The 25,842-nt window shown below is 38.6% G+C and overlaps 1 protein-coding gene across 5 annotated transcripts in view; it reads left to right on the top strand.

Annotated features, from left to right (window-relative positions):
- The first annotated feature begins 12,884 nt into the window (after positions 1 to 12,884).
- HNRNPD (heterogeneous nuclear ribonucleoprotein D) overlaps positions 12,885 to 25,842 on the top strand; it is a 17,647-nt gene continuing 4,689 nt past the window's right edge. For 3 of the 5 annotated variants that reach the window (XM_001363968.5, XM_056803263.1, XM_056803262.1), the window contains exons 1-4: positions 12,933 to 13,403; positions 14,915 to 14,971; positions 24,413 to 24,581; positions 25,674 to 25,835. In XM_001363968.5, the coding sequence (XP_001364005.2) occupies positions 13,108 to 13,403; positions 14,915 to 14,971; positions 24,413 to 24,581; positions 25,674 to 25,835 (684 nt within the window). In that variant the 5' untranslated portion in view covers positions 12,933 to 13,107. Of the gene's footprint in view, positions 13,404 to 14,914; positions 14,972 to 24,412; positions 24,582 to 25,673; positions 25,836 to 25,842 lie in introns of all 5 variants that reach the window. The other 2 variants (XM_007495807.3, XM_007495805.3) reach the window with 1 other exon arrangement.

The following is a 25,842-nucleotide window of genomic DNA, read 5'->3' as shown; positions in this document are numbered from 1 at the left end:
GAAGGTCAGGCATGGATGACCTATGATCTACATTATTGTAAGGGGCTTTCAAAGTCCCCTAGATCTGACTGAGGCTCATTTAGGAGGAAATCACCCCTCCCCCTGTGAATCTTGAAATTTCTCAGACTTATGAATGTTAAAAATTTCCACATTTGAGGAATCCTCCATTGGAACAAATTCCCTACTGGAAACATTCCCCATTTTGATGTGAGAACTCGCCAGGATCAGAAATGGGAGGACCACTACTCCACCTGTACTTAAAACTGTTTTAGGGGAGAAAACTCCTTACTAAACAATGAAAGTACTTGGACCCATGCTTATGATGAGGCAGGGAGTTCTTTGAGCCATGCCTGTTTTTAGAATTGATACAATGGGATGCTAGGTACCTATAAAGGTCGGGCAGGTTTTCTCTTGATGGGATTAGTTGACACAGCAGTGTTTTCTCTGGTTCAGACTTACTGAGGGGATTAGTCAACTTACCTGGAATTCAGATGGGCTGTCTTTTAGAAAACATCTATGGTGATTGGTAGATGGAAGAACTTAGGGGAGGTGACATAGGGAAAAAACCCCTATATAAGAAAAGGAATCTCTTGAGCAAGGATTCCTTGGAGGCTTGGAGATCCTTGGATTCTTGGAGATAGATCCTTTTGGAGGGAGGCCCTTTGAAGATCTCTTGAGAAGAAGTCCCTTGGGAGGCTGACTCTGGCTGGAACTCCCTCTGGGGAGATTCTGTTCCCCAGACATCCTTGCTTAAGACAAATCTTATGGTGAGTGATAACTGACTGGTTTCTCTCTTAAGGCTTAGGCCTGGGTTGGCCAGGCCTGCCCTGGCCAACTTATTTTTACTCATTAATTCCTTTTCTCTCTCCTTCTCCTTTTCTTTAATTCCTCATTGTATTATTAATTAAATTCTCTAAAAAACCCAGTTGACTTGGGCATATTCATAATTTGGGAATATATTCTCTGGCGACCACCTTATATTTGATTTAAAAACCAAGACACTAGTGAAACATATTTTCTGCGGTCAAATTTACTCACCCTCTCTTATATCTATCACAATTTATATCTTCCACCATTTTAACTCACTACAGTTTACAATATCAACCATTTTAATTATAACACCCCCCACCCCTTACCCTTACCTTCTGTCTTAGAACACATATTGGTTCTAAGGCAGAAGATTGGTAAGGACTGGTCACTGACTTTAAGTGAGTTGCCCAGGGTCACATGGCTCAAATTTGAACCCAGTACCTACTGTCTCTAGACTAGATTCTCTATCCGCTGAGCTACCTATTTGCCCTTAGAAGTCAACTTCTTTATGGCTTTAAAAATTGTTGACTTTTTTTTTCTGTATATTTCCTCTCTTGGCTTCTGGGACAGTTTTTCTTTCCTGATCTGACAGCTACTTTCAATTTTCTTTGGCTCATTCTTTATTTATCACATGCCCCTTAAGCATGAAGTATCTCCCAAGACACAATCCCGAGCTCTTTTCTTCTTTCTTTAAACTGCATCCTTTGGTGATTTCATCCATCCCCATAGGCTCAACTATCATCTCTACACAGATGACCTCCAGATTTCTCTCTCTCACCCTAATCTCTCTTCTATAATTGTCTTACATCTCTATCTACCTACTGGACATCTCCATTTGGATGTCCTGCCAGTATTTCTATGCAGTATTGAAGAGGCCATCTTCTCTAAGCCCTCCTTTTCCCAAAATTCTTTATTATCTACTGAAGGCAACAAAATGTTCCTAGAGAGCAATACTGATCACCTGAGGTTATCCCTAGACCAGGATTTCTTACCTTTTTAAATTTCATGGTCCCCTCTGGCAGTTTGGTGAAGACTACAGACCTTCTCAAAATAATTCTTTTAAATGTATTAAATAAAACAAATGTGATTTATTATATTTTTATTGTATTACCATAACATTATAATACCTCTATAGATTATGATTTCTTGCATTACTTTATATTAACATTATTATTTACTATATTGTTAAAACATCAATGCAACTGAATAACATTTAAATTTTATATTATGATTATTCTTTTAAAATTTCCATTTGTTACAATTATAATATCCAATGTTACATTATAATACTCATACAATTAATCCATTAATAATATAATTATGTTATATTGAAAAAAATTTTTAAGTCTAGTTCTTAAGACCCAACCTAAGAATTCCCGTCTCAGAGGAGCTGAGTAGTACAGTGTATAAGGTGCTAGGGTTAGAGTCAAGAGGATCTGGGTTCAAATTTGGCCCCAGATACTTTCTAACTGCATGTTCCTGTTATTCCGCATGTCACTTAACCCCACCTGTCTAATCCTTACTTCTTTTTTGCCTTGTAATCAGTACTTAGAATGTAGTCCAAGATACAAAGTAAGGGTTGGAAAAAAATTCTTGTCTTACTTTTCCTTCTCCTTAATATCAACTTAGTTCTTCAGTGCTATTAGATTTCTACAAGATCTCTTACTCTCTAAAATCCATCTTCTCTCCGCTTATTAGGCTGTCATCTTAGTTTGGACCCTCTTAACTTTTCATTTAGACTATTCTAATAGCTTCTGAGGATACTTTGAATTCTATTACTGAGCAAAGTTTCTGCTCAGACTTCTAAGAGAAATTAACTAAGGGAGAATCCAAGTGACTCTTTGGCCCAGCAGGCCAAAGCTCCCAAGTCAGTCTCCCAAGCTGAAGGTCCAGAGTTTGATCCTCGGAAGGAGGGTGTGATACACTAGGAGAAGCTTCTGGAGACTAGAAGGGTCACTGGACTTTGGTTTGGGCTTAGCCCCCATCTGAAGTGGATTGTGGATTCTCACAGGAACAGGCTCAAACCTGAGGCTTTCATCTCCGAGCTAAAGAGAACTGGGGAATCACTAAATCTTTCTAGGCTACAAGTTTGGGGACTTCTAGATTCCATGTTGACAGGTGGGACAGTGTGACTGAGGTTTAAATGTGGAGAATAATTTTATTCCTGCAATTGCTTAATATATGAGTATCTATGATATGGTTGTGCATATAGTTTCTAGCGGTCCCTATCCCAACTCCCATTGATACTGATGAATCAGTAGACAGAGCAGGTTGATTATATCTCTCCTTGGGATTCTGGAGGTAGCCCTGAAAAGTTGAGAGTGTACATGTGGTTTGTGATACTATATAGCCTACAAGCCCAATTATTAGCTCCATGAACAATTATTAGCTAATATCAATGTCATCTAGATTCAATTAGGTTTCAGAAAGTGGTATTTCATTATATTAATAGAGTTGGTGAAAAACAATCCTGAAGGGGGCAGCTGGGTGGCTCAGTGGATTGAGAGCCAGGTCTAGAGAAAGGAGAACCTGGGTTCAAATCTGGTCTCTGAAACTTCCCAGCTGTGTGACCCTGGGCAAATCACTTAACCCTTATTGCCTAACTTTTACCACTCTTCTGCCTTGTAACCAATACATAGTATTGATTCTAAGACAGAAGGTAAGGGTTTAAAAAACAAACAAACCAACAACCTTCACAAGTCTAACTCACAACTCCCCTGAAAGTTCACAGAATCCAGGGGATAGTGAGAGCCACTTTGGTGGAGTCCTCAAGTTATTCCCTTCAGGGTTAGGATATTTTTTTATTTTATTTTTTTATGTAGACTCTTTGTAGAGCCTTGAACCTTCATCTAGTCTGTCCTTAGCTCTCAAAGCAGATACCACTGTTTGACATTTCCGTCCCTACCTAAAGTGCTGATAGGAAGTGTTAAATCCTCCAGATTCTTCTAATTCATAGATCCTTCTAAAGCAGTGATGGGCAACCTTTTGAGCTTGGTGTGTCAAAATTTGCCAAAAAACCGAGCATAACTTGAGTGATGTCTCACTTCAAGAAAAAAACCAATAATTTCATAATATTTATAGTTTAAATAACAAAAATGTATAATTGTAATATATAACTGTATTTAATACACCAAAAACTAATTATTTAACTTGCTTGCTTAATGACTTCTTTGTTCATCTGTCAGTTGGTTTCTTTTTTTGGTCTTGATATTATTTAACTTGTATGGGGTGCCATGAACTAAAATAAGTGAGGGGGAGGGGGAATTCTTTAACTAACACTAATAAGTGACTTTTTTGTTGCTGAATTTCATTGGCTAAATCTTCAATTGAAAGTTGGTATTTTGTACACTTCAAGCCCAAGCAAGCATTACTAACTTCATCTGTCAATCTGTTTCTTTTGTTGGTTTTGATATTATTTAATGCTGAAAATAAGGTCTCACAAAAGTATATCAGGGAAAAATTGTGAGTAAGCCATTGCTATATTTTTCAGGGTGCTAAAAGTGTCTGGTAATCTGTTCCAGGTACTCCTCTGTTGCATGTGGGCCAGAGCCCCACCCAGTCTTCCACCAGCCTGGCCCCTCCTCTCCCCAGCCTGCTGGCTTGAATCACTGCTGCCACCTGCCAGCCTGCCTACTTGAGCTTCTCCTCCCCACCTCCTCTGGAGCCCCACAGGTGAAGCCGACTGTAGTGAAGTCAGACACTCACCCCGCCCCTTAGGCCAGCATGCTGCTCCTCCTTCCCCCCCAAGTGGCTCGTGGGTGGCTCTTGGGCCCCAAGGCATGGGGCCACCTGCCATCGAAAATGGCTGACACACGTGTCATAGGTTCGCCATCACTGTTCTAAAACATAGATCTGACCATATCACTCCCTTATTCAATTAACTGTAGTGGCTCCCTATCACTCCCAGTGTCACATATAAAATCCTTTCTAGCAGCCAAAGCCCTTCTTCCCTTTCCAAGTCTTCTTTCACCTTATTCTTCCCAACACTTCAAGCTGCCTTTGTTGATTATCTACATACATCAAGTCTTTATCTCATTTGTATCTAGTTGTTTTTATGTTGTTTCCTTTAGATTGTGAGATCCTTGGAAGCTGGGACTCTGGCCTTTTTTTGTATGCCTGGTGCTTAGCACAGTGGTTGGGGCATAGCAGGCACTCAATATTTATTGACTGATTTCCAGATCCATGGGATTCTCCTCCAGTGGTCTGGTGGGGGTGGAAAGCAGGTGCTGTGGAGCTTAGCAAGACACTGAAGAGGCCAAGGTCACTTTAAAAAGTTATGTTAAAATAAAAAAAAAAAGTATCATTGTTGAGAGGCTGGTTGAATAAACAGAAATGCATAGGTCAGTCCAAAAGCTTGAGTAGTGGAAAGGGCTAGAGTATTTGTCTTCAACAAGATTACTCCTAGGATGCTGAATCTGAGAGTGGTGCATCTCTGGAAAAAAGTGAGCCAGGGCTTCAATTCCACTGGCCAGAGGGATACTCCTTCCCCCATTTATAGTAACTGTATGGAGACCTGTTTAACACTTGTCTGATACTCTGAGCAGTCTGCATAAAAGATCATTATAATTAAACTTGTAAAATTTTCTTTGAGTAAGAGTAGAGTAGAGTGAGTAAGCTAATCCCTGGTGAGAGGTGTGAGGTGGCCAAACCAAGGAACCCTCAAACTAGTTTTCCTGGTTTTTGTCTTTCTCCTTCTCAAATGATCTTCAACACGGAAGAGGAAACAATAGCTGTAAGAAACAGGTCTTGTTTCATTGCTTTTCAAAAACCTTCAGTGTTTTTCTATTGCTTCTAGGATAAAATCAGCTTGGCATCTTCAGAGTTACCTCCTACTTGTTTTTCCAGATTTATTTCCCATGTTCCTCATGATTTCTGTTCTAGTCAAATTGGACTACTATCCGTTCCCTAAACTGACATTCCATTTCCTCTGTCTTTAATTTGCATAAGCCATCCTCTAGATGTACTCCTTTCTAAACCTAACAGAACCCTTACCTTCCTTTAAAGCGTATCTCAAAAATATCACTTCTTATTAGCCTCTCCTAATTCTTAGAGTTACTAATGCTCCCTTCCTCTTCCGATTACCAAGTTACTTTCATGGATAAGAGCTGGAAGGGACCTGTAAGCTCATTTTTGTCCAATGTCTTCATTTTACTGATTAGGAAACTGATGTATTAAAACCCACAAGACAGAGTAAAATAATGTCACCTGTACTGAGGTTATGGTCAATGATATATCTATTTTGAATCTTTAGAAGTTAAAATCACTGACATATTTTATCCATACACAGAGCAATTGCCCTTTTCAACATTTTCTTAATACTGGTTTTTGTTTTTAGTTATTTTGAGATAGCTTCACAAAGTCCCATTTCAGTGCTTTAAGGAGCTGGGGTGATGACTGCATTTTCTAACTCAGTGTTGAGTGGAATACATGCTCTGGCAGGGTCCATCCTGTCAGTAAGCTTCATGTGGTCCTGGCAATGGACTGAGCTGGCTTTCTGAAGACCAGTCCAGATCAGAGAGGCTTAAGGCTGGCTGCTTGGTGAATTCATTTGAGTGCTTACTTTGTGTTAAACTAGGAACACAAAAGGGAAAAAAAAGGCATAGTCCCTATCAAGTAGTTTACATTCTATGAGGGGGAAACAACACATAAGGAGGAAGAGATGGAAGTTCTGTTCTGGGGTGGCAGACAGATGGTGAGGTATAAGTGGATGACTGCTTGTGATATGAAATTGGAACATGGTCTAGAATCTAGGGCCATCAGTAGCTCTGCTGGGCTAACTAGATTAGTTTGCATAGACTTGGCACCAACCAATCAACTGGTGATGGTGCCCCCTTGGTTCAAAGGGGACAATGAACACTAAGAATCACATAACTTTTAGGTAGTTAGCTCTTGGAACTTTAAATATACCAACATTTAAATTGTGTAATGAATTCATGGAAGATCTAGGTTTTAATTGTAGGTGCACCAGGATAGTGAGAATCACAATATGGTATCTGAAAGCCCCACAAATTTTACTGAATAGGGATAAGTTCGTGTTTCTAGGGAGCCATGAAGGAGGTTCGCAATAGATAATTGGTTAAATGTCAGTTTATACAAGCCTAATTAGAAGGGTACTTTTATGCAGACTGCAAGTAATGTATCCAGGCAGTTAATACAGAGAGGAGAGGGAGGATTTCTTTGGTTACTGGAGTTCAAGCCTATATCACTACCTGGGTAAGTAGCTGCTGATGTTTCTGTTCCTTAAATTCAGACAGATTATGGCAAAACTAACTCCAGAGTTCTTTTCTTTCACCCTTTTATCTTGTCATTCCATACATTTACTATATTTATATGCCAAGGGTCAAAGAAGGCTTGCCACTAAAGGAATGAAGTTATAGCAATTTTGATATTCTCACTGTCAATGAAATTAGAAAATAAAGGTGCACTTGAACTGAAGGATGGCTTACAAATTCTCCTTAGAGAAAGAGGCAAATAAAAGATGGAGTTGGTTTTCATATGTCCAAAGCTAACAAGAAATAATATTTCATGGGATATTTGGTCATCTAGTGTTATAGTATGATCTTGAGAAATAAGAGTCTATTTCCCAAGAATTAGCTTAGCTAATTAATCCCAGACAGGTACATTGCCATAAGGCTGGCCTCTTGGTGATGAAACTTTTATGGCCATAGCAATCCAGGTAAAGGAAAAATCAGAAATGGCTTCCAGAAATGCTTCTGCAGTAATAGGGGGAATGATAAGAAAAGGCAGCATGTGTCGAAGATTTCAATGATTTTAGATTGTTGATAAATTAAACTTGACTATTGTTTTACTCTAAATGTGAGATATTTGTTCAGTGATAACAAATGGACATATTGTTAGAGAAACTAAATCATGAAATTTTACATTCTTATTGTAAATGAAAATAGAAGAAGGAAGTTGCATTTAAATGGAAAGTTGGCTCATGGGTACTCCTTGAAGAGGCAAAGAAAGTTGTTGATGGAGTGAGTTTTATTGTAAAAGAAATATAATTTCAAGGAACATTTGGTCATCACATTAATATTTACCAAAAAAAACCCAAACCTAGAAGATACCCTTCAAAATAATTGCAATTTCCATACCAACTTCAGTTACTGAGTAGGAGAAACTTCATAAAGAAATTGCTAACTCTCCAAATGAAATCAACATACAACCTCTTACTTGGTGACTTCAATGCAAAAGGTGGGAAAAAGTGAGGATGGGAAGAATTATTTAGAAAAGCATGATTCAGGTTGGGGGAAAAATGAGAGTCTAAAGAACTGTAGATTATACAGAAGTCTTATATTTCTAGATCATGAATTGGTGTTTGCTAGAGATGGCAAGTGTTAAACATCATAAGGAATCAAATTACCTTTTTAATACACAGGGAAAGACTTACAGAAGGATGTGGGAGTTATTCCTGAATCAGCTCTTCATGTAGTTAGACCATTGATTGAACAAAGCTAAGACCAGAATTCATAATAAATAAGAATAGTAACTAAAAAAAGATATGACTTGCAACTAATATTTAACCCTGAATGAAACCAACAGTGGAAAATAAAAAATTGGAAAAGAAATGACATGAACATGAACTATAGTAATTTATTCAGAAGTTAAAATAATTAAGTTAGACAACACTGGATTAGTGTAAATTTTTGTCAAATATTACAAAGTATGATGGGTGATTATAAGCAATATCATTTCATAAAGCAGAGTAGTAGATGATAAAACATGTCTAAAGAAAACTCAGCAAGATCCAACTAAGCAAGGCTATCCTTTTTTTTTGACATTTTTTTAACTTGGTCAATTTCAAACATTATGCCTTGGTTACAAAAATCATTTTCTATTCCTCCCTCCCCAGCCCTCCCCCCTCCCATAGCCAACATGCAATTCCTTGATCAGAACCCATTTCCATGTTGTTGGTATCTGCACTAGGATGTTCATTTAGAGTCTATATCCCCAATCATATCCCCTTCAATCCATGTCATTAAGCAGTTGTTTTTCTTTGGTGTTTTTACTCCCAGTTTTCCCTCTGAATGTGGGTAGTGTTTTTTCTTCTATATTCCTCCAGGTTGTTCAGGATCAATGCATTACCACTAATGGAGGAGTCCATTATGTTCGATTGTACCACAGTGTATCAATCTCTGTGTACAATGTTTTTTCCAGGTTCTGTTCCTTTCACTCTGCATCACTTCCTGGAGGTTGTTCCAGTCCCCATGGAATTCCTCCACTTTATTATTCCTTTGAGCACAATAGTATTCCATCATCAACATATACCACAATTTGTTCAGCCATTCCGCAATTGAAAGGCATCCCCTCATTTTCCAATTTTTTGCCACCACAAAGAGAGCAGCTATGAATATTCTTGTACATGTATTTTTCCTTATTATCTCTTTGGGGTACAAATCTAGCAGTGCTATGGCTGGGTCAAAAGGCAGTCTTTTAGTGCTCTTTGGGCATAGTTCCAAATTGCCCTCTAGAGTAGTTGGACCAATTCACAACTCCACCAGTAGTGCATTAATGTCCCAACTTTGCCAAACCCCTCCAGCATTCATTACTTTCCTTTGCTATCATGTTAGCCAATCTGCTATGGGTGAGGTGATACCTCAGCGTTGTTTTGATTTTAAGCAAGGCTATTCTAATGGCATTTAAGGATGAAATCTGGGAGAGGACCAAAAATAGAAGAAAAATTAAAAAGAACTGTAAATATTACTGCAACCAACTGGTTTCACCACCAATAAGAGTGAAGTACCACATCTGGCCCCTAATATTAGAATCCCCTAAGTATTTATAGAATTAGAAATGACACTAAAGAGAGTATAGACAGGAAAAGCAGCTGAATTAGAATGTAGAGATCTGTAGAAGCCAGAGAATACACATTTATAAGGTGTCTCCTATGTGCCAAGTACCATACTAAGCACAAATATTGTTTCATTTGATCCAGCTATGTAGGTGCTTTTATTCCCAACTGAGGCAAACAGGTTAAGTGACTTCCCCAGGGTCACATAGTTATGAAGTGTCTGAGGATGCATTTGAACTAAATTCTAATCATTCTAATACCTAGCTGCTATCTATGCTAGAGGCAACAATTAAATGTATCTAAAGGAAAATACTAAAGGTGTAGAAAGAAATTTTATATTTTGACTTTTTCCAAAAAGAGGATGACCAAGAGAACATCCACATTACTGGCTTTGTATACTTACTTTTCCATCCAAATAACATTTTTATGAGAATATTATATACATATATTGAGCTATCTTTGATGAAGAGGGAACAGGTACATTTCTGCAATTGATAATGTGCTCCATGCATACACATCCCAGTACGCTTAGTTTGATTGTATTAATTAAAAAAAGAAAGAAAGAAAGAAAAAACTCCAGGTTTGGTAACTAATAAATTTAGTTCTGGAAAGAATCTTAGAAGCCATCTAATTCAACCTCACTGTACTGGGAATAATATAATTCCCTCTCCAGCACTATTAAGACTAGCTTTTCCTTAAAAGGTAAAGAAACAATCTTTGAGGCTTAATGGGCTCAGGGGAGTAAAGGCTATAGACATCACTCTGGAAAGGTCACCTGAGTATAAAAAGACAGGAACAATTCTAATCTCTAAGGCTTTGTTGGCCAACAAATGTCAAAAGCACTTTTGTTTATTCCTACTTTTTATGGCCCATATGGGCCCTGGTGGACTCTCAAAAAAACAGAGAGTAGGATACTTCAAGGGTGTATGAATTTTTTATGTGGGTACTCCTTTCAATGATTTAGATTATAACCCTTTTGGGGCCTAGTTCTTCTTTGAAAAGATTTGGCTTAAATAATTGTCATTTGGTAGGAAAGGCGAATCTGGTGACAATTCACTCTGTAGCTATCTTGTTTCTCAAGATATTGTCATATAGTGTGGCTTCATTTTAAGTCTTTACACACTGGGTACTCTATTGATAAAACTTTTGAGAGCCCAGGGTCACCTCCAATATTAGTGAAGGGGAATTACCCCTGGTAAAATCATATGAAAAGTGTATTAAAATTTCATTTCCAAAAGGATGTCAGTTATATGTATACATATTGTAATGGAGTCATTGAGTTAAGAAAACATTCAATAAAGTTTTCACTGGTTTTGTAATCACCAGCCACTTAATAGGTTTGAACCTTATTATACTCACCCGTAAAATGAGAGTAAATTTTTGCAGAATTAATAGAGTTCATAGATTCAAGGCTTTGGAGCCAAAAAGGATCTTATGAGTTTGTAACCCTACATTTTACACATAAGGAATGCATAATAAAATTTCTAGAATTAGTGAGGAAATAATTGATGGGGCAAACTTCTAGAGGGAATAAGAAAAAACAAAACAAAACTTATTTTAAATCCCCTTCAAAGCTTTGCAAATCTTGAAATGCTAGGTAAATGTCAGCTATTATGATCATATTCAGGAAAAATAAAATGCCCAAATTAGTCTTCACTATTCAGAGGAGTATGGCTCTAAATGGCTTGATGTCCTTGTAATTTTTATTTTTGAAGTTATTTCTGATTTCACTGATTTTGGCATCTCCTGATAAGGAAACTCTACAAATGGACAGTTAGAGAACAACTCAAGGTCACTAAGCAAGACTTGAATCCTGAAAGGGTTGGCTTTCTATACATTATACCCAAATACCTTGAAACTCAAGAAAGGGCAATGGTGATTTTCTCATTAGACATTCTTTTCTCTCTTAATTTCTGAAATCCATTGCGGGTCTCAAATTGAAAAGAGGTTCACTGAAGCTTGAATACTTTCTTCTATATGTACATATATACACAAATACATATACACACACACACACCTATACATTTATATATATATATATATATATATATATATATATATATATATATTTAGATGTATACCACAAATCTCAGGCATTCATCTACACTTGGGTACGAATCTTGCTTGTATTTTGAAGGTATTCATTAAAAAAAAAAGCAAACAAAAGAACCTGGGCTGATCTACCCCAACGGAACCGTAACGGATGAAAAGAAAGTTTGGTTTTTAAAAACTAGATGAGTACCCAGTCTATGATAAATATTACAAGTCTGGTACTGACAGGGTGGGTTTCTTGCCTTCCCTCCATTCCTCCAACCCATATTCAAGCGTTCAGGGTATGAACTCTGGCATTAGCGCCAGTTCAGCGTATTCGGGCTCGTTTCAGTCTAACATCCCAAGGCTGTGTTCCTCAGCCCTGGGAGTCCATACAGAGGCTAAAATTTTGTACGGGCTGGTCGTTCATAAGAGGCGCTGCATTAATGCGCGGGTAGTTTGCGAGGCATCTCCCCCATTCTCTCTTTTCCACAAGGTTCTCTCCGCGGAAGTCAGTCCCATTCTCTCTCCGTGTCCCGCGGTCCTTTTTACTTCAGCTAGCCTCGCTCACGCTTCTGTACAGCGCACGGCGCGTCGAGGACCCGGATGGAGCCTCAGCGGCCGCGGCGGAACCCTCGTGCGCCTGCGTCAGGCGCGCGCTCCAGCGGCCCAACGGGCCCCGGCGTATTTTACGAGTCCTAATCAGTTACACGAGCCGAAGGGCTCCGGCCTCGGGCGGGAGGGAAAGCGAGAAGTTGCCTCTCTATCCACCGTCCGGCCGCCCGCCTTGTTCTCGGTGGCTTCCACCCGCGGCCGGGACTGACGCCACTTCCGCTTCCGCTTCCTCTTCAAGGCGGAGCGCGCGCGGGGGGGGTAATTGGGGGGAGAATGAGAGAGGGGGAAATCGAGAGCAAGCGAGTGAGGGAAGAGAGTAAAGGAGAGTGAGAAGGAAAGAGAGAGAGCGGCCCTCGCGCGCCGGCGAAAGAGTTAAAGAAAGGGGAAGAGGAAGAAGAAAGTGCAGTGATGAGGGACGGGAGGAGGCGGAAAGGGCGCGCTCCCGCGTCACGTGACCGGGACGCGCTGCTCTTCCGCCGGCCATTTTAGGTGGTTCGCGGCGGCGCCATTAAGGCGAGGAGGAGGCAAGAGCGGCCGCCGCTGCTACATTTTCTTTTCAGCGCTACCGGGGCGAGCGGGAGTGCGCGCCGTGCAAGAGTGGGAGGAGCGGGGAGGGGGGGAGGGAGGCCAGAGAAGTCGCGCGCGCGCGCGCTCGCCTGCCCCTGTGTGTCCGTGTTCGTGTGTGTTGCCTGTGCGTGTGCGTGTGGGGGGGCGCCTCGCGCGTTAAATCGAGCGAGCGCGCGGCAGTGGCGGCGGCGGCGGCTGGGATTACTTTGCTGCTAGTTTCGGTTCGCGGCGGCGGCGGCGGAGGCGGCGGCGGGCGTAGTCTCGGAGGCGGCGGCAGCGGCGGCAGCAGCATGTCGGAGGAGCATTTTGGCGGGGACGGGGCGGCGGCGGCAGCGGCCCCGGAGGCGGGCGGCGGCGCGGCCGCTGCTGCGGCGACAGAGCAGGAGGGAACCATGGCGGCGACGGCGGCGGCAGTAGCGACAGCAGCGCCGGCCGCCCCAGCAGCAGCGCCGGTGGCGGGCGCTGGGGCCGGCGCTGGAGCCGGGGCTGGAGCCGGGGCCGGGAGCGGCGCCGGAGGCACCGAGGGGCCCGGCGCCGAATCGGAGGGGGCTAAGATCGACGCCAGTAAGAACGAGGAAGACGAAGGGTGAGTAAGGGGCGGCCAGGCCCGACTCCCCCATGCCTCCTGCCTGCCCCCCCTCCGGGCCGTTTTCCCGCCCGGGGCTTTTTTCTTTTCCCGCTATTTTTGTCCCTCTCCCTCCTCCCGTGCGGCCCCTCCCCCTTTAAGCCCCGCGATCTTTTTAAAATCCCTCCTCAGTGGGGGGCGGCCGCCCCAGCAGTGGAGCCTCGCGGGACCCCCTACCCGGAGCCCCGCGGGGGCGCGGCCCGGCCATGTGCTCGGGAGCCGCGCCCCCGACCAGGCCCCGCCGAGGCCTTTTTTAAAAGTTTGGCGGGCGGCGCCCGGGGCATGTCCGCTAGGCCGCGGCCTCCCGCGCGCCGCCTCGGCGCGTAGACGCGACCTCTGGGGAAGGCACATGGACGCGTAGATACGGTCTTTCCGCGGCTCTGCTCGACGCGTCCTGTTTGTCCCGCGATTTTCGGGCGCACTTCCTTTTACGAAGTTTTCCCCGCGGAGGAGGACGTCACCATCCCGGGCCGCACGGGGGTCCCGCTTGTAGCCAGGCCGCGCCTTTTATAGCGCCCAGATCTGCCCAATTGTTGGTTCTCATAACCTCCTCTCCCCCCCCCATGCCTGCCCGCCTTTTCACTAGTGCATAAGCCCCACGCGGCTGCTGGTTCTGAAACAGTTTCTTTCCGTGTGTCTCCTTATTACTAACCTACTTCTCCAAGTTGGAATCATAGTTTTGTATACTGATTAAAGCTGCTCTTTAAAAATCTGAAATAATTTGTTGCAGTTAGAGACAGTGAAAAATATAGATGCTACCCCTGGGGACTAAGTGGGATTCCGAGTTGGGCTTTCTTCCTGTTATGGACTTGTGACCTTGGGGAAATAGTTCCCATTTTCCCTATTTGTAATGAAGGGATAAGATTTTGAAATACCAACAAGAAAGGTGTCGATGGATGTACAAAGTAGCAATAAAATGTAGCTTTAAGCCAGTATTAGAAACCATGGTTCCCTTTGGCGGGAGGGGTCACCGTAGACATGGGGGTTGGGGTCCGGGTCGGGCGTAAGGGTGTGTGTGTATGGGGGGCAATTTTAAAATTGGAATTTTTTTAACCCTGGCCCAGTCAGGCTCTTGTCATGTTGGCTCTGCTGATGCTGTTTGGGGAAGGGGGTGGGGGGAAATTAGCCATTAAAAAAACTAATCTCGAATTATATGCTTAATTTAAAGTAAGAAAGGAATTAAACCCTTGGAAACTTAAGCCTTTTAACATGTTGGTTTTTGTTTTCTGTTTGGGGGAAAGGCACTAAAATGACTAATGCATTCCTATTGCTGTTTGGGGGAGGGATTAACTATTAATTTGTATGGGCAGACTTTCTACTAGTTCTGAGTTTCCATATCACAAAGCAGCTGCCTTTGTAGTAATCTACTGTTGAACTGAAGTGTAAATGAATTAAAAATTTTTAACCCTAACAATGTTGAAAACTAAAACTAGAATTTTGATTGGTTGCTGTACCGGTTGTTAATTCCCTAGCCATTCAAACTCCTCCCCACGGCACTCTGAAGCAGCGACGGCACAGCGGGAAGAATGGTAAAACTTTTACATTTTATTTTTGTATTTTAAAGGTTTCAATAGCCATATAACATTCAGAGGCCGTGTATTAGTGTATTTGTTGCCCATTGATTTTTCCCCAGGAAATTAAGGTAGTAGGAAGTTACATACCTGGGATAGAAAAAAAAACAACTTTTAATAGTTTGTAATCCATGGGCAAAAATTGATGCCACTATGTAGTTCTTGGTCTGTGGTAATGCATGTAATTTGCAGTTGGCCAAGATTACGCTAAATAACTCTTGTTGCTACTTTTTATTATAGGGAAGAAATAACAATACAAACTATGAACATAGCTTGTTAGGAAGATGGAAAACAATGATGTAGTTAGTGTTGTTGAAATTCTATGTTAAATGCTGAATATGAGGTTTATTGACTGTAGAGATTATGTTTTAAAATATTTTGCATGTTAGAATAAAAAGTTTTGGAAGTGGCAAAAGTAAAACAAATTTTAATATAGTTCTGTAGTCAAATCAAACCTCATACTTATAAGTTCATGAGCATAGATTACAAAAGCTGGATACGAAATATTTATTGGCTTTCTGTTTTGTTTCTTGATCTTCAGTACACATTAAATGCCTATTTAAAATTAGAAAAAGGCATGGTCCTTACCTTCATGGAATGTAAAGGGGATTCTTGCTAGATGATTTGGGGTTCTAGGTAGTTAGGAATGTTTGCTCTAACTGGTTGATATATTTCTTCACATCTGGATGTCTTCTCTTTGGAAGGTTGGTTACATTTTGTTCTTCAGAATAACGTTTTCTTTTTCTTTGTAAGAGAGGAGTCTTTAGGATTTTTCTGAGGTATCCAGCCAGATGTTTAAAATAGTTTGGAAAGCAGTAGGTATGTTTAAGTATGACATGCACATCCTTTGTGCAAGTCTATATTTGCATGCATTCCAGGAATTTTCAAGTTGATTTAATTTTTTTGTTAAAAGATGATAGTTTTAATATTGTCCTTCACCACCCACTAAAATAACTAGGTCTTTTAAATAAGAAATAACAATAATGTGGATCAGACAATAGCTCAGGGGAGGATAATTTTTAAGGGCTGGGGCTCAATGGAAAGCAAAAAAAGCCTCCAGGCCCAGAATTCGGTAGGGGCAGATTATGTAAATTTTGCTGTCTCCATGACATCCTTACATCCCAGATGAAGCTAGAAACTAGGAAACTTGAGTTGGACGTTTAGTATGATATAAATGAAAACAGGATGATTGAGTTTGGAAGTTGTGGAGTCAGGCTTTACAAAGTACCTTTCTGTGGAAGCAGTAAAATAAAGAGGATCACTCTGGAGCCCTTTTAGCAGCAGTCCTTTAATCAGTCATGTAATGGATAATTGGCATGGATTAAATTTTTGTTTTCAGAATAATTATTTTTTTTAGGTTGGAATAGGTGGCAGGCAAGGTGAAGGGAATGATAGTGTCCTACTTCTAGGGAAATGCCCTCTCTTGGGATTGTCCAGCTTTCCAGAAAGTCTTTCTGGTTCTTCCCATGGGGCAGTAAGACTGCTGTCAGAGAGATTGCCTATAGACCAAGACCCTTAATCTGTTCTGTAAAGTAAACTAATGTTAAATACTAATATTAGTGTCTTCTGAATAAGTTTCCTTTAGTTGTATGGAGTTCTCGAAAAGTGATAGCTTTGAAATATTTTCACAGACTGTTGAGCTTTAGGCTCTTAAGAATGGTTAGGGGAAGGTGGGGGGTGCTGGGGGGGCAGTTGAGTTCCAGAATCTCAAGTAAAAGGGTGACCCTTATTCCTTCTTGTTCAGTTCAGCAATGCTTAGAAAGAGGACAGTTCCTGGTGAGGTGGTTACTTTGCTTTGGTGCTTTTCATTTTTTGAAAATTTTATCTGAGTGGAGAGATGATGGAGAGGACCAATGAAAAGGTTGAATCTGCTATTGTCAGTCTTTCTTGGGAACTTCCAAGGGGTCTGAGATCTGGCAGTTCAAAATGTCCGATTCCTGGCTAGCTGTGAATGGCAGAAATTTTTTTATCTGCAGAGTTTAAAAGTCTAAACCAGATGAACAGACCTAGAATTCTCTACTACATTAATCTTAGAATGAGCATCCAAGGTAGAAAATTACATTTCCCTTTGTGTGCCTGGCAGGAAACAAAGCCCCCATTCCTTCTTTCAGCATACCATGATTAAGCCCCAATTTTTAAGTTTAAGGAGAAGATAGTGTGTTTTGGAAATATTAACATTTGGCACAATATTTTATAAGTTGCTATATGAATGCAATCTAATTTGGCTAGGAATTTCTGGTTGTGTAATTACTGCTAGGAGCAATTAAAATTTAGAAAATTGACCTAAGCCTCCTAGTTAAGTAAGTTTCCTATTAATTGAATTGATGGTTATTGTAATCTCATCTTTTTCATAGGATATGTGGCAGGATTCTTTTGAAAAGTGAACCTAATTCTTTGGTTATGCCAGATGGAAATAGTTTTGGGATGTGAAAGTGATGGAAAAGAAAGCAGTACCTTTAATTTTGTCTCATCTATTCTGAAAGGTCCTTTTTGGAATTGGTACACAAAATTAAAAAATATATAGGAAGTTAAGCAAGGTAGGAGAAAGGGTTCACTAAACTATTAGTAATTAATCATTTTATTTTTGAGAAGTAAGAAATAGTCAAAAACATGCAATTCCTCAAGTTGTATAATGTTTTCCAATGGGAGGAACTGCTTTTACCACAGTAACAAATCTGCAAGGTTGGCTTGGCAGTTTTAAGAAAACTTGTTATACAATTCCACCCTTGTTTCTTGAAGTCTCTAGCCAGTATAAAAAAGTTATTTGCACTCTTCACTTAATTATAAGATACTTGAAAGTGAGTAACAACAAGCATTTATTAAATGGATAATAGGGACAAGGTACTATGTGCCTTGGGGTGCAAAGACAAAATGAAAAACCTGTTCCTCCTGCCTTTAGGGAACTTATTTTCTGCTAGAACAATTTTTGTGGGTTTTGCGAAATTGTGAAAGCCCAAGTTTTACTTGTCATAACTTTTGTGTGGCCTTGTAAAGTTGTAAATATAGAATCTCTTTCCTGTGCTGTTTCCTAGAATCTAAGTTATTAGATCTTGGATTGAGGTATTACTTACTTTTGAGTCAAAATGTTCTACCTCTTAACCACTAAATTCCTATTTGAGATGGAGTATTTTGCTTAACCCTTATAAGCCCCAGTTGTGGGTAGAATTGAATGATCTCTTGAGGTCTTTGCTAGACATTTTATTTTTATGTGTTTTCCCCTATACTCTTTTAATATTGTTAGAAAGACAAATGATTCCTCTCTTGTGGCCTCCATGATCCATGTTTCTAAAAGTCATCAAGGAGAGGATAAAGCTTTTAGTGTTGAATATTAAAAACTAACAGTTTAAATATTGAGTTGTATTAATTTGTGTTATGACGCTTGTAATAACTCTTACTTGACCAGACTAGTTAATACCCAGAATCTATCTACCATAAAATTTTAAGGCAAAAACCTGACTGCCACTTAATTCCTCTGGGACCTTTGGTTAGTTAGTTTTTGTGTCTTCCCCCTCTACCTTTTTTTTTTTAAAAGTATTTGACTATTAAAGTAGTATAATGAAGTGATGAGAATGAATTACACTAGTTGAGTGAATTAAATATCCTTTAATACCAAATTATCTTTTTAAAAACATTGCTTTTTAAAGAAAAATTTAGGGTTCCCTTTCAACTGTCATGTTTAATTCATTGTAATGTATTTCATAGTTTGTATTTTCAAACAGACCTGGAATTTTAATTTTTAATAAAATATTTTGGAAAATTTTGTTAACTAAGCATTAGGTTAGGTTATTAAATTTGCATTTCGAGGAAGTTTTTACCAAGATATTTGCTACCCCTGCCTCCTTTCTCATTCTTCTAGTCTATCTTAAACAAACATTGCTCCTCAGGTAATAATTCTTAAGCCCTGGTTTGATCTATCAGTCAACTCCAATAACTACCTATATCTTTTATTATAAAATATAAACTCCTAGTTAGCTTTTAAATCCATTTAAAACCTGACCTCAAGTTAACTTTTTAGCATTTCAGCCAAAACTGACCTTTTCTACTCCTTTCCAGGCCCCCAATACACTCCCTAATTTCTATGTTTTATTTGAGGCCTTAACTGATCCATACATAACTCTCCCCAAACTACTTTGTGTAGCCTACTTTGAGTATGGTTGTGTTTATTCATTTTATGTTTATTCCGGACTTATTTGCATATGTTACTGTCTCTACCATTAGAATGTAAACTCTTTGTGAGTAGAGATTATTTCATTCTTTGTTCTTGTATCCCGTGTCTTTGACCTTGAAGTTTAATAAATGCTTGTTGATTAATTGCTATTATGCTGTGGAACAAATTAAGAGGTTAGGCTTTTCAACCTTTGACACCTAAGGGAACTTTTATGGGTTTTGTGGTATATTGCAAATTTACTTAAATCCTTCATTATTAAATGATTAAGTTAGTGAATTTTATAAGACAAGATGGTTAATAACCTCATAGAATTTCATAGAAAGAAGTCAGTTTCCAACGTGGTACTACTCCAGTCTTTTAATTCCTAGTTTTCTATTGTAATTGGTGATAATTTAATTAAAGATTCTGTTTTTTTTAAATAAATTTTTATTGATATTTTTGTTTTTACATCACCTATATTTTTCACTATATCCCTCACCCTCTCCCAGATACATCCCTTATGGGGAAAGAAAAAGAAGGGGGAAAAAAGAAAGTCCTCAAAGCTAAATAACATATCAAAAAGTCTGAGGTTGTTTATATGCAGCTTTCCAAAACCCCTGACATCTGCCAAGAAAAGAGGAATGGTGTCTTCATCTTTTGGGGGGGCGTATGGGGGGCGAGGTCAAGTTTGGGTCATTATAATTATACATTTTTTTGCTATTGTTTTGGTTTTTTATTCTTTGTATTAGACTTTATGTCAGTTCATATCAGTCTCCATGTTTCTCTTTATTCCCAAACTTTAGCTTTGATTTGCCCAGGGTCATTTACTTCACAGGCTAGTCTTCATTATTTTGAAAGTTCTCTTAATATAATAGATCTTTGCCTAACAGTGATTGATCTTACCTAAAATTTTGATCATCACCTCATTAACATTTGATTGGCAATGTTTTTCATACTTTAAAAAGTTTATGAACTCCCTTTTTCTCCCATATAAGTAAGTTTGAAAATTGCAGGATATTGAAGAAAATCCCCAAACCCATGATACTTTTAAGGGATTCTCTAATTTACATAGGTGTGAAATCATTTGGATTAAATCTTGTTTTAAATCATGGTTATACTCATCTTTTTTATATTTTCTTTGAAAAGAATTGGGGAAAATGAATGACTTAAGATAAAATACCTAATGCCAACTTTTTTGCCACAATCCCTAGCAATCACCTAAAAATTGTTAAAAGTCCAATTAAAGAGAGCAAAAATTCTTGGATCATTAACCAGAAAGTGTTTTTTCACTAATAATTTCTACTGCTAAGTTTCTTTTGTTACTAATCTTGCAGAAAATCTGATTGGAATTCAGTAATCACCTTTCACAAAAATTCAAAACTGAAATCCAAAACTGACGTGGGTAAACAATAATTTTGTTTAAGGATCCACCTCTTTTAGACACCTTAATTCTAGTCTTAACTGGGTTTTGGATGGATATTGAACCAGAAGCCATAACCTCAGGAGCTTGGTGTCCTTGCTTTTCTTCCCGTTGTTGAGAAATTTTTCGAAAAAAATTGTGGCTATTCCTTGAATCAAAAAACAATATTAATCTAATTTTTTGTTATTTTCAATCTTGGTTTTGCCTCTACCTTGGTGACAGTGAACAAGTCAATTGCCTTTTTGGGTTGTCAGTTTACTCTGTGAAATGAGTGTTACTAGGTTCAGCATAGTTGACTTTTGAGGTCCTTGTTAGGCCCAAGCTTATGATCTTTTTCGGTGCTGAATCTCAGTTATATTTTGGACAGAGAACCCATAACTTGGAGTTTCTAGAATTCTTTTTTTTTTTCTGTTAATAGACACACACATATAGAAGCTCCTTGATTTATGAGATAAAGATGAAACAATATCTGTCCTCAAAAGACTTTACATGCAATTGGAGCTATTCAAAGTTTACAGCACAAAACAGCTGTAGGAGGTAGGCAATGATACCACTCATTCTACAGATGAGATAATTGTGGCTCCAAAACTTAAAACTATCATTTCAGCATTACTCACTACAAACTTAAAAGGAGTTTCTAGAATTCCAAGAAATTTTTAAAAACACAGAACATGGAATGTTAAGTCTCATTTATTTCTTTGTTTATAACTAAAACTAAAATGTAAGTTGTAGACCCATTTTACCTATAACTTGGGATGTCTTATAAAGTACAGAAATAACAAGTTGCTTATGCTGTCTCAACAAGAGTGATAGGAGAAGCATAGTGAAGTCTTCTCCCCATCCATGGTACTTGTGAAAGATGATTTGGAAAGAGAAGCATATACTCTGCTTTTTAAGCAAGCTATCCTTCTATTGTGTATAGTATTTATATGGGTTAATTATATTACTGCATCATTATTCTTAGAAGCTTACAGAAAGCAAGTGAGGATAACATGAAAAAAAAGGGGGGGTAAGCTCCTATTCTTTAGAAAAATTAGATATCTAAACCAAATCTCTTTCCTCCTCTATGATAGTTGGTAGTAACAGTGAGGATCTTGAGATAACTGCAGCATCCTGAAATGTCTTACATACCTAAAGAAAAAAAAGAATTGTACTTAGGAGTATAGTTGGGGTTAAGTATAGCACCTCTCTTCTAGCTGAGGCATAGCTGAACAAGAAGGGGGAGATAAGATAAGACATCTGAATAGCCAAAAATAGATGCCACAAAGTGTCTATGCTAATAGGACAGCCTCCTCAGTCCCCCTCCCCCCCCTTTCATTATTCAGCTTTGTCTAGCGTGGTTATTCTGGATTCTTATCCCAGTGCAGAGTAGGAGTGGGGTTACAGCTAGGAGACAGGACAGCAGACTGCCTGGGAGAAGAGAGAAACTATTGTCTGGAGCCATTTAGTATCAAAAGGCCTTTGAATTCAAGGGCTTGGGGGATATAATAGTTGATGCTGACCAAAAAGGCTCTTAATTATGCCTAATATTCTGAGAAGGTGGAGGAACCAGCAGTAGTTTCTTTGAAAGATTTCTATTAAAAAGAATATAAAATCTTGGCTCTGAAAGAGTAAATCCTCAGCTGTCCAGAAAGATACATTTTCTAAGATCTTTATTCTAAACTTTTGGAAAATCCATGTTATCCATACATTCATACACAGACTTCTATCTTCTTCCATATATAACTTGACTTTACTATTCTGAATAAATGAGAATCAATAAAAATGAGCAACCTGGCTTGAAAATTAATAAGCTAAACATTTTAAATGACCATTAGACTTTTGAAGATTTCATATAAATACAATACAATACCTACCAAAATCTACGAAATCTACCAAAATCCCTTTTGAGGATTTAACTTGAAAAGTTCTTGGTCAGATAATGGATAAATTTTGAATGACTACATATATAATATTAGAGATGTATCTTATTTTAAAAGAAAACAGCTTTGTGATAGTAAAATTGTTGCTAGTAGAACTGACAACTTGCTTTCAAATAGTGAAGCTAATACAAATTAAGGGCACTTCCAATTTATACAGTTCAGTGTAAACTGACCAATATCAGTTTTGATATACTAGCAGCTTGTTTGGTGTTATCCTTACTTTGTTAAAAGGGAGCAGTCTTTTTTTTTTTACTTTTTTTTAGCTTTGCTGAGTTAATTATGATAAGCAGTTTCAGGAAAAATATATTAGAAAGAGTAGCTTGTAATAGCAAAATATGACCTTTTTGGTTTTTGAAAAAAGGCAGATAGCCCACAGTCTTTGTTTAAAAATAATCATCATCATATTAAACAAAGCAAACATTACTGGAATTAAATAGACCACACAAAATCTTTTTCTGGGGAATATTGGTATGAAGTAAATAAGTGATACTTGGGATTTTGTATGTATTGTTCCCATTATCTACTTTTGACTAAGAACCTGAAATTCAAGAAAATTTTACCTGGTAACATAGAGATAGTTTAGTACATAAGTGTACGTAGATGTTAATGTGCAAATTGGGGGGAACTGTTGAATAGAACTCATTTTTGGAAATAGACTTAAAATTGCTAATGCTTCATTTTATTGGGTTGGTGAGGATGAAATTTAAGAACCTAAAGTGATTTTTTTAAGTGTGGTATTCCTTTAAAGGTAATTTAGATTTTCTGTTTTATTAAAAGTTGCCTTTTTTCCCATTTGAATTAAAAATTAGAATTTGGAAGCAAAACTTTATTACACCTAAGTTAATTGGTATAACTGGAGGTGGTGTATTTAAGATAAAGATAGATGTATTGCTTAAAAGAACTGAAGTCAACTTGGAAAAATAAATTGCTTGAATAGCAGTCACTTAGAAGTCCACTAGATGGAGGTGGTACTGAAAAGTTCATGCTCAGGTTACTAGTTTTTTCCCCAAGGGGAAAAAGGATTTTACAAGTTCTCCCCCAGGATTTTCATATTAACTCTGTAAAAATTAGTATTAATCTTAATCTGTGTGTTTTAAAATACCAGGAAGAAAATATCTTAGACACTTCTAAACATTTTTTTAATTTTGTAAAACTATTTCAAATGTTTATCAGAGGGCCTTACTTTTTTTCCCTTTGGTAAACACTCAGGTCTTCCTGACAGCTTATGATCTACTTTGACCCTTGAAAAGTTTAGTTAAAACTTCAATGCCCTATTGGTTAACTGAGCTTTAGCTTATAATTAGTGGATTTTTAGTGGGACACTTTTCATTTATTGTTTAGTGGACAATATTGTCTAGGTATTTAAAAGTTTTGTCCATTTTCCTTTGTCTTGTTAATTCTTTACATGAGCTAAAAGCTCTTGGATAGTTGTATCAGAACTATAGGGAAGCAGCATCAAGGTAGGAAGGAAGAATGCTGGCTGGTTGATGAACATCATTGGATACTAATACATTTTATACAGTTAACCAAAGGTAGATTTTGAAAAATGCATAAAGATTCGTCATTGCCATCAAATTCTTATCATTTAAATCCATTTGAGGGCTTTTGCCCTTATACAGGATATTTTTAGGGCCTGATTTAGGCCCTATTAGGCTATATTAGTTTTCATAGCAAATTGAGAGACTCTTGATATATGGTTTGCTCAGGTGTCCAGCAATGAGTCCAGGGAAAGTAGTGTTAAATAAACTTTAAGAGTAGGAAGGTCCTTTATATGAGACTATTAGAAGGAGAATGGTGTCTTAATACTTCCCAACAAATTTTCCTGCAGTTTGGGAAAAATAACTTAAGATGTGGACTATGTTTATGGCAAGTTTTTCTTAGCATTTTAATACTGCTTTTTGTCTTCACAGGAAAATGTTTATAGGAGGCCTTAGCTGGGACACTACAAAGAAAGATCTGAAGGACTACTTTTCCAAATTTGGTGAAGTTGTAGACTGCACTCTGAAGTTAGATCCAATCACAGGGCGATCAAGGGGTTTTGGCTTTGTACTATTTAAAGAATCGGAGAGTGTAGATAAGGTAGTGTGTTAAATGCTCTGATCAATAAGTAATGTTTGAATTAACAGTACCAAACATGGATCAAGATACATTGGATGTTCCCCTGTTTATTTTTTGTCAGAGGACTCTTAAAAAACACTAAAAATTCCTGGATACATTGGATGTTCTCACCAGATTTCTATTTTATTTTTTTGGTCTCAGGGCGCAAAGTATTATTGGGGTGAGGGGAACAGGAGCAGCTTTTGTCAATTCAGTTTTTGAGTTACATACAGCAAAAAAGTAAGCAAAAGTTCTCCCATAATCTAAAGCGTATCATATGCTGGCAGAATTGGTGCTCTTTTTAGATTTTTGGAGATGAGCCTTTTATTTCATTCTTCCTCCTATTGGTCTTGGACCAAGTTGATACATCAGTCACACAGAAATTGCTACCAATGAACAGTGATGCCTCTTCTGTAGTTGTTATAGTTTTTGTAGTAAAATTTTCACCACTGCTTTAACACTAGCTGACAGCAACTTTGAGTTTCAGCATTTTTTAACATGTTCAGGGCAGTGATGGCGAACCTTTTAGAGACTGAATGCCTAAACTGCAACCCTCAGGCTGGATGTGAGCCCCCCACTTTACCCCAGACAAGAGAGGGAGGAAGTGCTCCCATTGGGCTGCTGGGCAGAGAGGTGGATAAAGTAAGAATATGTCCTCAGGTGCATGTAGAGAGGGGGGGAAGTCTGTCCCCTCCGACACATGTGCCATAGGTTCACCTACATGGTGTTCAGGGGAATGGAGTAGAGGCCTATATTCCATGTGGGATATATAAATAAATAGGACATTGTTAGAGGAACTAATGACATTTTGTCCTCAAAAATTTAAAATTTGAGATGAAGATAAGCCATTTGGGGCAAGAGTAAAGGATTGAATGGATGGATGGATGAATGTTTATCCATCTTACCCACCCACTACCACATAGATTATGGCAATTTTTTATCTTGAATCAATATCACACCTGGCTTTTGGCCAATGCATAAGTATTTTTTCTTGCCTTTATTATTTTAGTTAATACTTTTGAAAACTTAGAAAAAAAGATTTACATTTTTAAAACAAAGCTTCAATTTTTTTAGGTCATGGACCAGAAAGAACACAAATTGAATGGCAAAGTGATTGATCCTAAACGAGCCAAAGCCATGAAAACAAAAGAACCTGTTAAAAAAATTTTTGTTGGTGGCCTTTCTCCAGATACACCTGAAGAGAAAATAAGAGAGTACTTTGGTGGTTTTGGTGAGGTATGTG

This window comes from Monodelphis domestica, chromosome 6 (genome assembly GCF_027887165.1).
Source record: "Monodelphis domestica isolate mMonDom1 chromosome 6, mMonDom1.pri, whole genome shotgun sequence".
NCBI classification, from domain to species: Eukaryota; Metazoa; Chordata; class Mammalia; order Didelphimorphia; family Didelphidae; genus Monodelphis; species Monodelphis domestica.
The sequence above is the reverse complement of the archived record's forward strand: the minus strand, read 5'-3'. Positions and strand labels throughout refer to the sequence as shown.